General features: G+C 42.6%; 1 protein-coding gene across 4 annotated transcripts in view; it reads right to left on the reverse strand.

Annotated features, from left to right (window-relative positions):
• Nucleotides 1-14,192, reverse strand: part of Gria1 (glutamate ionotropic receptor AMPA type subunit 1) — a 298,993-nt gene extending 284,801 nt beyond the window's left edge. For all 4 annotated transcript variants that reach the window (XM_027938610.2, XM_027938605.2, XM_027938604.2 and 1 more), the window contains exons 1-2: nucleotides 14,111-14,192; nucleotides 11,030-11,167 (exon numbers count right to left, since the gene is read on the reverse strand). In XM_027938610.2, coding sequence (XP_027794411.1) covers nucleotides 11,030-11,167; nucleotides 14,111-14,192 — 220 coding nt within the window. The remainder of the gene's footprint in view (nucleotides 1-11,029; nucleotides 11,168-14,110) is intronic.
• Nucleotides 14,193-14,859: the final 667 nt, after the last annotated feature.

Consider the following 14,859-nt stretch of genomic DNA (forward strand, 5'->3'; position numbering starts at 1 on the left):
CAATGAGAATTTACTATGGTGCTCATAGGTCTACAGGCTGGCTGGGACAGCTCTGCTGGAGACTTTAGTCTTTGGATTTATTGGAGCATTTCTTTGGTTTATATTTGCCTTTCTCCTGGGACCAGCAAGTTCTCTCAGACATGTTCTTTCCAGGGCCTTGGCTTGAAATATGTCTATTAATATCAAAGTTGCCAAAGCAAATCATATAATGAAACAACATTAGTGAATCAGGGGGATATACTCTTCCAAAGGAGCTGGAGGGAGTGAGATGAGGAATTGCCAAATAATAATCTGATCTACTACAATACTCCATTAATATCAATGATTGACTAAATGAATGTCCTCCTCTGGATGAGTTGACCTTTTTAGCTAAATCCTTTTCCAGCCATTACAGCCTTGTGTCTCATCAGTGTTAGTTTTGAAATTTCAGTCCATCGTAAATCCATAACATAAAGTGAAAGAACGGTGCCACCCTGTTGACCTTGGATAGGGACCAGCTTAAGATCTTGGCCTGTTTAACAGAGGTTAAAGACTCCTTCATTTGGTCCTGGCTCTCCCTGTCCCCACCCTTCAGGCATAGGGAAGGTTTCATTCCTGCCAAAAACTAGACAGGATGGAACCAATTAGAAGTCTCTACCATCTGGTGGTGTGGGATTATCAGATTTGCAGCCAAGATTCCCACTGGGACTGTTAAAGAGTTTGTGCACAGTTGCTTGAGCGAGTTCAGCAGGAAATATCTTGGTCATTGGGGGAGAGTATCAGGATCACCAGATACCTTAGGTTGACAGCCTCAATACTCTGTCAGAGTGCTCTAAAGTGACCACATGGGTGTCCCTGGGTACCTCCTAAAATTTCCATGAGCACAGGTTTGTTGGCTGGGCAGAGATTCTCAAAGACTCCTCACAGCTTTGAGAAACTCACTGGCCTGCATTTCAATGCTTTTTCCTGCCTTGACCTCTCCTCTGGCCTCACCTACCAGAATCCCCTGTATGGGTTTCTCTTCCTGGTGACTCTTCTGGTTTTAGCCTGTTGACCTTTGTCTGCATTGGTTTAGCATCAGCCTCTCTCAATTTCCCTTCTAAAGATGTGCGGTTATGAGACATCTGCACTATTTTGCCCACTGAGTGTGCAGCCTTCATTCTTTGGGTGACAACATTATCATTTCCTTTAGGAAACAATTCCACCCTGATATCCACACAGTTTGGGGGGATTTAAATCAACAATCATTTGGTCCTTTTCAGCAAGCACGCTGCAATCTAAGAATGATCATTTGAGGAAGTTGAGGCCAACTCAAAGTCTGTGTCACATTCAGAAATGGGCATGTGTCCTGGTTTTATTCAAGGACATCAGCTCCAGGGCTTCTGTGGAACTGGTGGGAAGGAAAAGTTCATGCTCCACTGTACTTTGAGCTGGGCAGGTAAAGGCTGTATGTGCTGGGCTCCCCTGTGTGACACACATATGCATGAAAATAAAACCAACTTAGAAAAGACAGAGCTTAAAAATCTAAATGATGTACCTCAGTCATGACAATATCTTTCACGTCCTTGAATCCAGCTGTATACTTAACACTATCTAACTAATCAAGTTTAGTTACAGCTAACTAATCTAACCTAAACTATCTAATTAATCTGGTTTCTGTTATTTGCCACCAAAAAGTCCTAACTGCTCCCTATCCAAATAAGGTTGGCCCTTTGTCCCTATAACCAATGATCTCTTAAGCCAAAGGCACTTTATGGCCCACATATTTAGTCCATTCATGTAGAGTGAATCATAAATAAAAAGAAATGTTTTCAGATTTAGGGTTGCTACAAATTTGGACCTGGGATAAACTTAGCTTTAAGATTTCAATTTTTCCCATCTACAAAATAGATTCATTCATAGATAATGACCACTCTCATAGGAAAACACTAAAGATTAATTAGTCACATTGTACTTATGGTGCATTTATGTTAATAGATAAGAAGCCTGGCTAATTATGTTACCCTGCATTTGCCTTGCACTTCTGATTTGTCAAAGCTTTTTCATAAAAGTAATGGCATTTGCTTGTTCTAATAACCCTGAGGATCTGGTATTATCACCCCGTATTATACATCTGCAAACTAACTGGACACAAAGACTTCTCAAGGTCATACAGCAAATTATTGTCTGAGCTGGCATTGAACAAGTTATCTTCTAGCTTACATACACTAATTATTCTGTTAAATCTAACTGGAAATTTCTCTAGTGGTCTGAAATGCTCATAAAATCAGAAAAAAAACACATACAAATAATTAAAAATTTTAGGGTAATCATCAAAGCATTATTTTTAAGAAGAAAATTGGAAATAAATTAGACATCCAATAAATAGAAATGGCTTAAGTAGATTAGGGTACAGATGTACAATGGGCTTTTAGGAAGCCATTAAAAATGAATGTATAATAGTAAAAGTAACATAAATGTTATAGGAAGTAAAGATTATGTTATAAAATGGTAAATAAATCTATTAAATTTTAAGTTGATATATTCGGAAGAAAAGATGGGAAATTTATATTTGGTATTATTATACAAGCTTTATTTTGTTCAGTGTCTGTGTTCTATAATAAACTAATACTTTGGTACACAAAATAATAACGATTTTTTAAAAAGTCATATCCATCCTTTCGGATATAAAGAATGTCCTAGGAACAGGCCTAATCATTGTGTGTCAATTTCATTGGGCTCCACCTGCCTCACTCACTCCAGTGTTGCCACATCCTCTGAGACCTCCTGTGGCCTTGGGCTGCCCTGTGTTGTCTGGACACCAGGTGGGATACACCACTGTCACAAGAGCAGCAGGGCATGGAAAGAGATTTCCAGTTACCTCAGTGCCCTGAACACCTTGACCACAGTCAGCAGGTAGCACCACAAGGTGCTTCAAAGGGCCAGGTGGCACAAATAGCATATATGACGCCGGAGGAGGAGGTACAGGCAGTCAATGAACAAGGAAGTATTTCATGGCATTTCATTGAGTGGAAAGTTGATTTGAAACAATATCTTCACCAAAATGAGGTATGGTTGATACTTATTATTACCCTCTTTTGAAAGAAACTAAGATTCAAAAAAGGAGAATCAAGGAGCCTGAGTCATATGAAGATCATGCATCAATAGCAGAACCAGACGTTGGACCAGAAATCCTTTATTTAGAAAATGGGCCCTTGTACCTTATTTAGGACCCTTCATGTCAATGGTCCATAAAGGAGCTGGAATGAGTTTTCCATTTGACTTATACCTGGTTTTCACCCTCATCACTTTCTGGTTATACAATGATAACCATCCATAAAAATTTACAACAAAACCTGCTGGAAATTTCAAAACTCATAATATCAAAGCATCACCATACACAGTCATAATCCGGGCTTATTCTCATCACTGCCGCTGCTGTTATGTAACATGTGCCATTCATTAGCACCACAAGCACCACTGGATACTGTCCTTTGGTGAAGACTACAATAGGAAGTTGAAGAAAACCAGGTCACTGACCTCAAGTTGCTTAGTCTAGCTGACAGATAAGAAAGATCAGGTGACCAAAACCTAGGACTAAGTGTGACATTTTCTAAGGGGGAAGGTACAGAGGTATAGGAAAGTATGAATAAGAGAATAGAAGGCAGGCTCTGTGGAGGAGAAGGCTGGTACCTGAGGGTCAGAATTTCAAAGAGGAGCATGTGAGGACCAGCTTGCAGGTGTGAGTGGAGGAAGGAGCAATGGGAATTTGAGTCCCAGAGTCATATGGTAGGACCCCCTCAGGACTCAGGTTTATTGGAATTCCAGGCCCTTCACTGGGTCAGCCTCTGATCTCCACAAACGCCTGCTCAGAGCCATGTATGAAGGCAGCTCACACATATTCCACCATGAGCTTCCCTTTCCCTTAGCATCTGTCATTGACCTCTGCCCCTCCACCAGATTCCATCCCAGACTAGTGACAGGAGTAATGAATGGAAGGCCATTGCTACACGAACCAAAAGTCTCCAGGCAACGTGAGTGTGGCAAAGGGCCCCCCAAACATCTGATTCCTGGTGAGAAAACAGAAGTCTAAACCAGGCCCTTCTCCACATAAAATGCTTCAGTGGGTTTCCCACAGCTCAAAATCCATAGCCAGTGGCAGACCTTGGCATCTTTTCCAGCCCCACACTTTGCCCCAGTTCCCACATAGGCCTCTATCCAGAGCAGGCCTAGAATTCTCCTGTTCCCTGTACCACATCACCAGAAACTCAAGTTCTCAGATGAAACACCTGCTACCCCTGCCCAAGACCGGCTCCTTTGTAATATGCTTTCAGTTCCTTATTTTCTTTTAGATCCTTTATCATAACCTATGATGATCCTGTTATTTGTGTGATTATCTGATGCATGTCTGCATCCCTTATTAGCAGCTAATCCATTAGTGCAGGACTGCTTTCTATTTTGATTCACAATAGTTAAATAGTCCATAAATATTTGTTGAATATTGAATGAATGAACCTGGAGCCTAGAGTATGCTTAATGCTCACATTAGTGTTAAAAAAAAAAATGAGAAGGGCCTATTCAACTTGGTATGGGGGTGGGAATGGTGCAGTTTTTCTTAGATTCTTAGTTGGCTTAGGGACCCTCCTCCACACCAAAAACTAGAGAGTTTCCCTCCCTGAAGCATTCCTTGTGCTCTCAACATAGAAATATGGGTCTAGAAGGATTCTCAGAGATCATGAACTTCACATTATAAATAAGCATGGAGGTGGTATTTCTCCAAGGCCACACCTGAATAATTCAATAAGGTAATCCCACATTGAATCCATGTCTTCAAATTCCAATTGAGTGTACTTTCTACTGCATAAAACATGGTATAATATACACATATCCCATCTGCATTTTGCCTGCCTTTCCAATTTCAACTCCAAGTCCTTGTTTGATGAAACCTAGATTCTTAGAACCAGAAGTTTTCTTTCCCTCCTCTGAATATGGTGTGTGTGTGTGTGTGTGTGTGTGTGTGAGAGAGAGAGAGAGAGAGAGAGAGAGAGAGAGAGAGAGAGAGAGACATGATATCCATCCTGTGTCATAGTTTTAATGCTGATGCCCACTTCCTCTATAAAAACCCGAACCCCTTAAGGGGAGAATCAATGCCTAATACATTTTATTTTCCTCAGTTCCTAATGCAGTGCTTTGTAGCAGCAAATGGATTTCATCTCTTGCGTCAGCTCTGACCGATAGCTCAGAGTTGTAGCAGCTGTTTAGAATGCTTTGGTGAAGAGCAATATGAAGCCCTGTGTAAATTCAGAGGGAAAGAATTCTCTAATCAATGAATGCTGTGGGCAAGGGGACGAAAGGGGTAACGAAGGTACATGTGCCCCACCGAGGGCAATCACAAACCTGCTTTGAATAAGCGAATAATAAAAAAAAAAAAATCTTGTCCCTATTACAAATGTCTGATGTGACTATCTGTGCCGAGCCTCTGAGAGGACAGCAGCAATCTCCCTCCTCCCAGCCCAGGTGTCTAAACTAGCCAGAGGAAGAAATGTTTACAAGTGCTTTTCGGTACCAAAAAGCTGATGATCATCAGTATTATAAGAACAGAGAGTCAACCACGGACACATGTCGTGTGTGTGTGTCTTGAAGGGAGAATGTAACATCAACCAGGGAGCTGGAGACATCTGCCATGGAACCAGGAACCAGGAGCAGGGTGTGGGTGAAGAAGACAAATGCCAAATCCTTCAGCTCAGAAATACAAGCCCATGCAGCAGTGGTCGAGGAGACAGGAGGAAGAATCTTGTGACTTGACCCACTCAAAACACCATCTTCTCACGTTACCACTCAAATCCACTCTGTTTTCCATGCTTGCTCAAGACCCAGCTTCCCCCCAAGAAGTCTCCACAATCCACAGCCAATGGTTTCTGCCCCAGATGTCACATTGAACCCTGAACAAAACGCCACTGAAGTGATTCTCCTGCTGGCTCTTCCAATTTGGGGGTCCACAGAGTTATAAATTTTCAAAGGGAGAAAGCTCACTGAGTTCTGAAATCCCCCATACAGGATTCTCGTACTAACTTGGGTTCTTATTTGTTGCCTAAGAGGAAGAAATCATCTCTCTTGGTCTCTGTAGCATCATCTCTAAAATTGGGGTAATAACCTTTTGAGATGGTCCTAAAACTTGAATAAGATAACATCTGTGAGGTATGCGGCACATAGTAGGTTGTCAAAATACTCTTCATTTGTCCCCCTGCTGGCCACACTATTCTCTTCATTACTGTATTCAGACTAATTTTTTTTTTTTTGATAGCAGGAGCATGTTGTGTCCTTTACTGTTTGTTACAGGGTGAATAATAGATAGTAGAATGAGATAATAAAATATCAGAAGATAAAGGATATAAATCAGGGGTGAGCAAATTGGCTTATTTAGAAGGCTGGACAAGCAATATAATTTGGGTTAACAATGGTCACATGTTCAACAGAGAGTAGTGAGAATTTTGGTGAACTTGAACGTGTTTGCTTGATATTTAAAGAGAATGGAACTTCCCCAGCTCTAGACAACAGAAGTTGAGCAGGAATGTGGGCCCAGGACTGCTTAATGCCCTAATTTTTTTTTTTTCAAAGAAGTCAGAAATCTAGATTTTTATGCTAAATGTTGAAAAATATTGTCCAGGTCAAGCAAATTAAGGCTGTTAGTTTGTAACTCTGGAAAAGATGAGCAATGCATCTTGAGGGTCTCACTAAGTTTCTGAGGCTGGCCTCAGAAAGTCCCTGAGCTTTCCAAGGAGGTATATAATAAAAGGAGGCCCACTGTGATCAGGGATGTGACCCTCCCTGATTTGACCCTACAAATTTTAAGGAAGGCAAGATGTCCAAGTTTTGATGTGAAATTCCATCATTCTTGCATAGTGAGCCCCCAAAGTGCACATCTGTACTAGAAATGACTTGTGGGGAGGCCATCTGGTGAACTCCTCTGCAGCATTTGACAAATGTCAAATGCGAAGCCCGCCATGGAGTGCCACTGGAGGTTGGAGCGGAAAACCGCAGCCAGGTAAGGCACCCTTTTGTACCTGCCATCCTCTCTGCCTGGAAAACACTTGCCTCTTCCCTTTTCCTGCCCTCTCACTTATCCTTCTGAAAAACTTCTGTTTACCATTCAGTTCAACCACCACTCCACGAAGGGCAAGCCCATGCCTTCAAGTATCTCCAACAAATTGCAGCCCTAGCACTTAAAACATTACATTTTCATTTTCTCTTTACAGGACAGTCTGTCTCACTAGGAATAAGGTCCTCCAGGGCAGGGAAGTTTTGTCTGCCTTTCTGGCACTTAATGTGATATCTTGGTTTGGCTAAAGGCTCAAAAATGCTTACTAAAGAAATGGAAGAATTTTTTAGATAAAAAGAATTCTTTCAAGTGTGATGTTCATACTAACTATTACAGAATCCTTCCATGATCTACTCTTAAATTTTCTGATTCAGGAAATAGAGAGTCTGCTTCTAAGTCTTGCTTGACACAAGTTCCCTGAATGAATTTTATGTATGCTGAAGTTTGAGGACTAAACTGTAGGCTTTACCAGGAAAGAGGCTGGGTAGGTCTTGTGGGCCCTTGTATTCCAAGGCACAGTGATTGGACATTGAGCATGTACTTGCTAAACAAATGAATAAATAGCGGAGTGAATGGAAAGGTAAGAATTGAGTTGCAATAGTGCATCTCAGACCTATAATCAGAACTCCATCATTATTTCATTCAGTCATTCATTAAACTTATCACAAAGGCAGTTCTTAGGCTGAACGGGTACTGCTCTAGAGACAGCCTCCCTCAACCTGCCTTTGTGGGCTTGGGAGTGTGCTGAGAGGAGAGCTCAAGTCATTTGGGTTGCTGAAGGAAGGTCTGCCTTCTTGTTCATGGAGGCAGACAAGGAGAGCAAGAAAGAGTGAATGCAAAGGCGATTCCCAGCTCTCCCCTTGGCCAGTGCTATTAGTAATGCTCCTCTTGCAAATCCTCTGATCTGCTACCCTATATTCACCACCTTCTTTTTTTAATGCCTTGTTGTTAACACATCTAATAAGAATAGTTCCTATTACACTTCTTCTCCCTTCCCTTCTCTACCCTCTGGTGGAGGGATAATGAATAGCAAAATGAACAGAAAAAAAAATCAGATGTCAGCAAAAATTATGAAAAATAATATTTGATCAGTTGGAGGTAAGAACAGCTGGAACAGTTAATTTAAGGTAACTACTAATCCATATTTCAAAAAAAGTACACAAAATTAAATCTGAATAAGATAGTTTTCTTGGTTTTCCGTGCGTGACTAATTAACTTATTCTGCCCCAAACCACTCTATTCCCTTTGATGTTTTTTTTTTTTATTGCATTCAAATTGAGACAGATGTAGAGTTTTCCCAGACCAATGGACCATGGTGAATATGCCCCACAGAGTCCCCTAGCCTTACATGAAAATTAATAAAGACTCTTTCGGTCAGGCCAGGAATTACAATGCCATTGTTTCCACCCAAATTGCCCAGTACTTCCTCTGATCTTGGAATGAAAAAGAAGAAACTAAAGTTCTATAAATAAAATATCATTATTCCTTCTCAGACCATCTCCACACCAGTGTCCTCCAGTGGAGTATGAGCTACTTTCTAAGTAAAGCATTTTATCATCTTTTCATTTCCAACCTCCACCTCAGTTCACAGCTTTAAGAAACACTTAAAGAATAGCCAATGAATAAGGCTGAAAGGCATGGAGACCTGTACACAAACATACATACGGCAAGTACCATTTCAAGGACCCAGAGCTATCCCCTCCAGATCCACTGGCCATAATGTACAACATTGCCTGTACCATATTTTTGCCACCCTGGTAAACAGCCAACAATTCTATTAGAGATCAAGTGTTAGGTTGTAAAGATAACAGTATAAAAACAACCACCTTTTGCTTTAGAACATTTTCTCCTATTTTTGTCTTTTATTATCTTGTCCTGCCAGTCAACATCTTGACACCAAGAAAGCAGCTGACCTCTCTTTCCACCACGCTCTGCTGTAGACAATTCTCAGCAGCATGAATGAATGCACATAACAGCCATAGATTGGTGATTCTCTAAGAAAGCACTCCTTCCTGAGAAATGAACCCCTTTGAGACTATGATAAAAACTACAGAATATGACAAAAACTGTAATGCTTCTCCCCAAGAAATATCTTAACACTGGCATATGCATGCAAAAGATTATGCATAATCCACAGTAGTTTATAGATACTTTGATGCCCACACCTACATCCTTTCTTCAGAGACCCTACTCCAAGTCAAAAGAAAAGAAAGTGATGGTTATCTGAGAGCTAAATACCTACTCTGTATTACTCTACCAATTAAACTCCGGCTTTGCTTTTGGAGCATGGGGTAGCCCAGTAGAAGAGATTTTTAGTTTTAGCATTACTAAAATGGAGAGTTGCTATTTTGTTAATTCAATGGTGCTCCTATGCAAAATCACAGCTACAGTTTTAAGTACTCTGTGTGTTTCTCCTTAGATGCTTTATCAGGCCACTTACTGACAAGATCCTGAAAATTCCTTTTTACTTCTTGGGTAATTGCACTATAGATGATTAAGTTACCATAAGGATCAACATATTTATCACAGAGCTTAGGGATATAGACCTTGGGGGTCATGAGACCACCATTTTCTTCCCAAGTGACCTTGGGTAAGTTATATAACTTGTTGCTGCCTCAGTTTCCTCATTTCTAAAAGAAAGATAATATAGAGTTCTCTGAAAGGCTTCTGTGAAGATTAAATGAACTAACTCACAAAAAAGCAATTAGTGCTTTATATGGGCTGTAGCAATGCTTAATAAATGGTAATACTCTTAATATCCATAAAGAACTTATAATTGCTCTTGATGTACAATAAGTCCTCAATAATGAAACCTGGTATTTATATCAGATTATATTTATATATATTTATTTAATTTACATATTATATTTATATAATTCTTGGAATTCATATCATCATTATCATAGGAGTGCTCATAGGGGATAGGGAGAATTCTGGATTCTCATTTTGAGGCTTCCAAGACTATTCAACTCACTGAGAATTGTGGGAATGAGAGAAGGGCATGAAAGATGGTTCATGCCTTCCACCGTCTCCAGCTCAGCAGACGTCTCCAAGCCAATAGTGACTCACAAAGTCTATGGTTGCCTATTGGATCCAGTTTCGGAATCCAAATTGTTCTTGCCCATTCTCTTCCCACTTTCCTGCCATTAATTCCTATTTGAACTTAATCCCTAGAGAGAAAGTGTCTTTACTGATTAATTTTTGTACTTTCCTCTGACATAAAGTGGCAATCATGTAACCAACCACCCAGGTTTCTTTTTTTGCCAGAAAAACTCAGAATGATGCTTGTCGCCCACATTTTATAATATTCAGTTCAGAGATCAACAATATATCTACCCCTTCTCCTTGAGACCACCTCTGTTCTCTTTGATGTTCAAAGCTTGTCATACAAACTGTGTAAATTTTTCAGATTCTCTTTTTTTATGTCTACAAACTATGTTCTAAGCAATCAATCACTTCAAGCCATTTTGTAAACAAGGAAACAAGTTTTAATAATAACTGGTCGCTTCTGAAAATAGGAAACCATCTACCTTTTCTTAGGGAGTTATAGAGACACTTTTCTCTTTTCAACTTGTGGACAGGACATGGCTTAAGTATTCTGAACAGTTTCTTCTAAAGTCAGAAGCTTTAATTCTACATCTCTCAGAAGTTTCCTACGTGTGAAACTCTCTCAGCTGAACCAGAAAACCTCAGCAAGGTATGGGATATGCAGTCAACCCAAGTACTCCTCGGGCTGGCATTTAAAGTTAGCTGACAGTGAAAAAGCAAACCCATTTCATGAAGCATAGCAGGATCTAAAATACCAACTGCTGGAATCACTTAAAAGGCTCTGGAAATTTTTCTTGGAGGGCTTTCTCTTATGAAGACAAATGACAACCCAAGTCATCTTGGCACCACCACCACCTACCCACAGGCCCTCCTTTCATTGGTGTGGCGCAGAAAGAAATCTCAGAAATAGAAGCAATTACTTACATCTATAGGTCATCTCAAAGCTGTCGCTGATGTTCACAATATCAATCTGGGGGAGCAGTTTTGGGGGCTCTGTGAGTTGCGACAAAGCAAATCTAAAAGCGGCATGTTCCTGTGACTGCTGGTTTGGAAATAATCCCCCTGGGAGGAAAGAAAATGCAACATGGTCTCTAGGCTAGAGACAGATTTTAGTTCCTCAACAGCCCACCCCCACATAAGCCCTCTTCTCCCCTGCCAATCTCATTAGTTATAGTTTTTTAGAGGTAGGAATGAGAGTCCAAACAGACCCAAATGGATGCTGAGGCTTAAACTTCTACAGATGAGCCGTTATGTGACATGATCCCCAACATCTATCACTCTGCTCAAAGATCTGATTGCTCACCCTTCAGCTCAGCTAAGGTTAAAGAGAACACAGGAGACCCGTGGCACTTCTCTTCTTCCCTTGTGCAAACTGCCCATGAGGCCTATGTTCCCATACACACACAAATCCCATCTGAGCCTAACTTGTCTTGCATGGGCCCTGTCTCTGATCACAGATCTTACTGGATGCCGGGGCTAATAAGTGTTACAAAGTGACTCCAAACCAGGACTGGGACCTTGTGGGCTTCTCTAACATTATAACTATTTGCTTTGACACTATTGATCTTTGGCCTGTCAAGATCTGCATGCAGTTTAACTATTCTATTGCTTCTGAGATTTATCATCTATTTTCTCTGAAAACTCTTGATTTCTGCAAGTAGTGTTTTGCTTTTTCCATTACTCATGTTCCCAGCTACCTAAGAATGACTTGTTACATAAGGGATTACCACTGTGTGTTTGCATGGTACACCCTTATGCTTCAAGGATGTGGGGTCTTAAGAATGTCAAGAGGTATGAACATTCTATTCCAGTAAAAAAGCACAGTCGAGAGAAGGGCCTGTCACAGCTCCTGTCTCAAGAAACAAAAGAGTACAGGACTTACCTTTGTATTTACTGTGAACATGTAAATAAATTAAATTACATTTTTTGTGTGAATTAAAATCAGCCATTTCTAGAGACTGAACTATAATGAATGTTTACAGAGAAGTTTATCTCAGATCCGATAGGAATCACAGTCCTAATGTCATGCACCTCTAACTTCTTACATAGTCAATATGTGTTTGTTTTAATTTTTTTTTAAATGAATTGCAGTGTTTTTGTTGGAGATCGTACAAGTAGAGTCAAGTACGGCCTGATGGCTGTGCTTCTAGTATTTGTTATACAATTTTAGCGTTGCTACCTTTTGTTTGAAAACAGGAACAATGCTTTCAGAAGCTCAACAAGCCAGTTGGGGCTAAATGATGAAAAATCTGCAGAGCTACATGAGCAAACAACATGCACACATACACAAATCATCTTCATGCATTTACACCCATGGTGATGTACACAAACACCCTGAGAAAGCCAGACCAAATGTCTCTAGACAAGCAGTTATAATCAGCAGAGTATAGGCAATACATAAGTACAAACACAAACAGGGCTACGGATAAGAGCGAGTGGATTCCACATGTACCTATGCCCCCATTTTAAAGAGTAAAAACAACCAACCATTCTGGATCCTGAGGCTCCACCCTCCCCTTCCAGATGACCACACCCCGAACACTTCTGGTCCCCTTCCTCCTCCTCACCAGCAATGAATGAAAGAGTGGGTGGGAGGGGTGGAGGTAGGAGGCTGCAGGCTGGGCTGCAAGGGAAGTGTCTCCAGAAGGCAGGAAGTTTTGCGTGGAAGGCAGGAGCAGAGCACACACACACATACACACTTCAGAATGTAGCTTAACAGGTGTCAGGAAACAAAGCAAGTTACTCCGTGGCCAGCCAACCACCCTCGGAACCAGATAACTGGAGAGGCTGAAAGAGACAGAACGGCAGCACACGTGTGCCCAACAAAATACCAGCTGCACCACATCCCCCCACAAACACACACTCACACAAAGACACACACTGTCAGCAATGTGAACTTTCCCTAGTGGAACTATCTCATTTAGGGGGGACAGAAAAACAGAAACCAAGCCAACCCAGATGCCTAGGAGCACAGCAGCTTGCTTGGTTCCTGGACACAAACAGCACTGAAATGCTGGCTACACCAGAGCCCAGAGACCTGTGGACACGCTTTATGATTGGTGTTAGTGCCCTTGTTGGTCTTCTCCCCCCACCCCATAATTATGAGAAGTATCAATATCTGTCACCTCCCTCATCAACACAGGGAGGATTGGGGGCTTTTTAGAAGAAGCTCAACCCGCAAGAGAGGGAATGGGGGGGGCAAAAAGGTGTGCAGCATGTTGAAACCTGCCTCCAAGTTGGGAGGATGGAGCCCAGTGTAGAGGACAGCTGGTGGGAGGGGAGAGGAGCCTGTGTGCGCGTGTGTCAAAGGTGGGCAAGATCTGCCATCCGAATGTGTGCAAGGAGGGGGCCACAGAAGGAATAGAGCAAAGACAGGCTGGTAACTTCCAGATTGGGGGAGTGGGGAGCACCAGCCCAGCATGGCAGGCAGCAAAGAGAAGGCAGCCAGAGTGGGGCTGCTGACATTATTTTAGCACCTAGGATAAACCCACACCCTTGATTCCTTCTTGGAGAGGGTCTCATTCCCCTCCCCCAGCCAAGAAATCACTGCCTCTTGGCAATTAAATATATATGTGCACATTTAATACATAACCACACGCATAAATACACCCACCATACATATTTATATAAATAAATGAAATCAGGCACCATCTACTAAGCAACGGACTTAACTCCTTAAGCACCCACAACCCCCTTCCAAGCGACAGCCTGATTTTTTTTTTTTTCCTTTGAAGCAGCAGTTCCTCCATTTCACCCGCTGGTGCTTGGAGTGTGAGTGGTGTGCATGTGTGTGTCTGTGTGTGTGTGTGAACACTTCCCCTCTGCCCCTCCTCATATCAGATGAAGCCCCCTCCCCTCCCCGGCGGGCAGCCCAAGTGGATTCCTGCGCTGGGGATAGCCAAGCACAACAGCTCCTACTGAGGAAGGGGGTGAAAGATTTCTCCCACCCCCAAAATCCCTGGCCAGATCCAGAAAGTCCCTCCCCAGGCTGCCCCTCGCACTCACCGATCTGGATATTGTTGGGGAAATTGGCACCTACTACCGCGCCTAGGAAACCGGTGCAGAAGAAGGCAAAGATGTGCTGCATATTCCTTTTTGCATTGGCGAAAAAGAAGCCCAGGTCCAATCATAGATTTGGTGTCTCCCCCCCTTCCCTTTATTCCTCTCGCTGCTCTGCCTGTTCTTTTGCTCCCGCGGTTCCTTCCTTCCTCGCTTGCTTGCTTCCTTCTGTGAGGTTTGTCTGTTTCCCTTGGAATCCGAGCACTTAAACTGCAGCGTTAACACCAACTGACAGCCAGATTAACTGAGCACGGAAAGAGAAGCCCGTCCTCATGCTAGCTGGAGCGCTCGCTCCCCCTCTCCTCCTCTCCTCGCTCTCGCAGCCTGCTCGCTCTCCCTCCCCTGCTCTGTCACTCTCCCCCTCACGCTCGCACAGGCGGCAGGCTCTGGGCGATACCCGCGGAGCCAGCTCAGAGTTCCAGGGCAGTCCTCTCTTACCTGTCACCCTGCACCCCGCCTCACCTCATCCTCCCTCCTGTGTGTTTGGAGGACAGGTGGGTGGGTGAGGGAGATGCTGGGTGCTTGTTCCCGAAAGGGGCAACCCCACAGTCCCCTTGGCCTTCCCCCACTCCTCTGCTCTCTCAGCCCTCCCCCAGCCCCCAGCCAGGCCCAAGCCATTGGGAATGTGGGTTCAGCTGTAAGTCAGTAGGTGGCAGGGGGTCCCCACAGTAGTCCTGGATTCACCAGCTGCTTGA

This window comes from Marmota flaviventris, chromosome 5, assembly GCF_047511675.1.
Source record: "Marmota flaviventris isolate mMarFla1 chromosome 5, mMarFla1.hap1, whole genome shotgun sequence".
Lineage (NCBI taxonomy): Eukaryota > Metazoa > Chordata > Mammalia > Rodentia > Sciuridae > Marmota > Marmota flaviventris.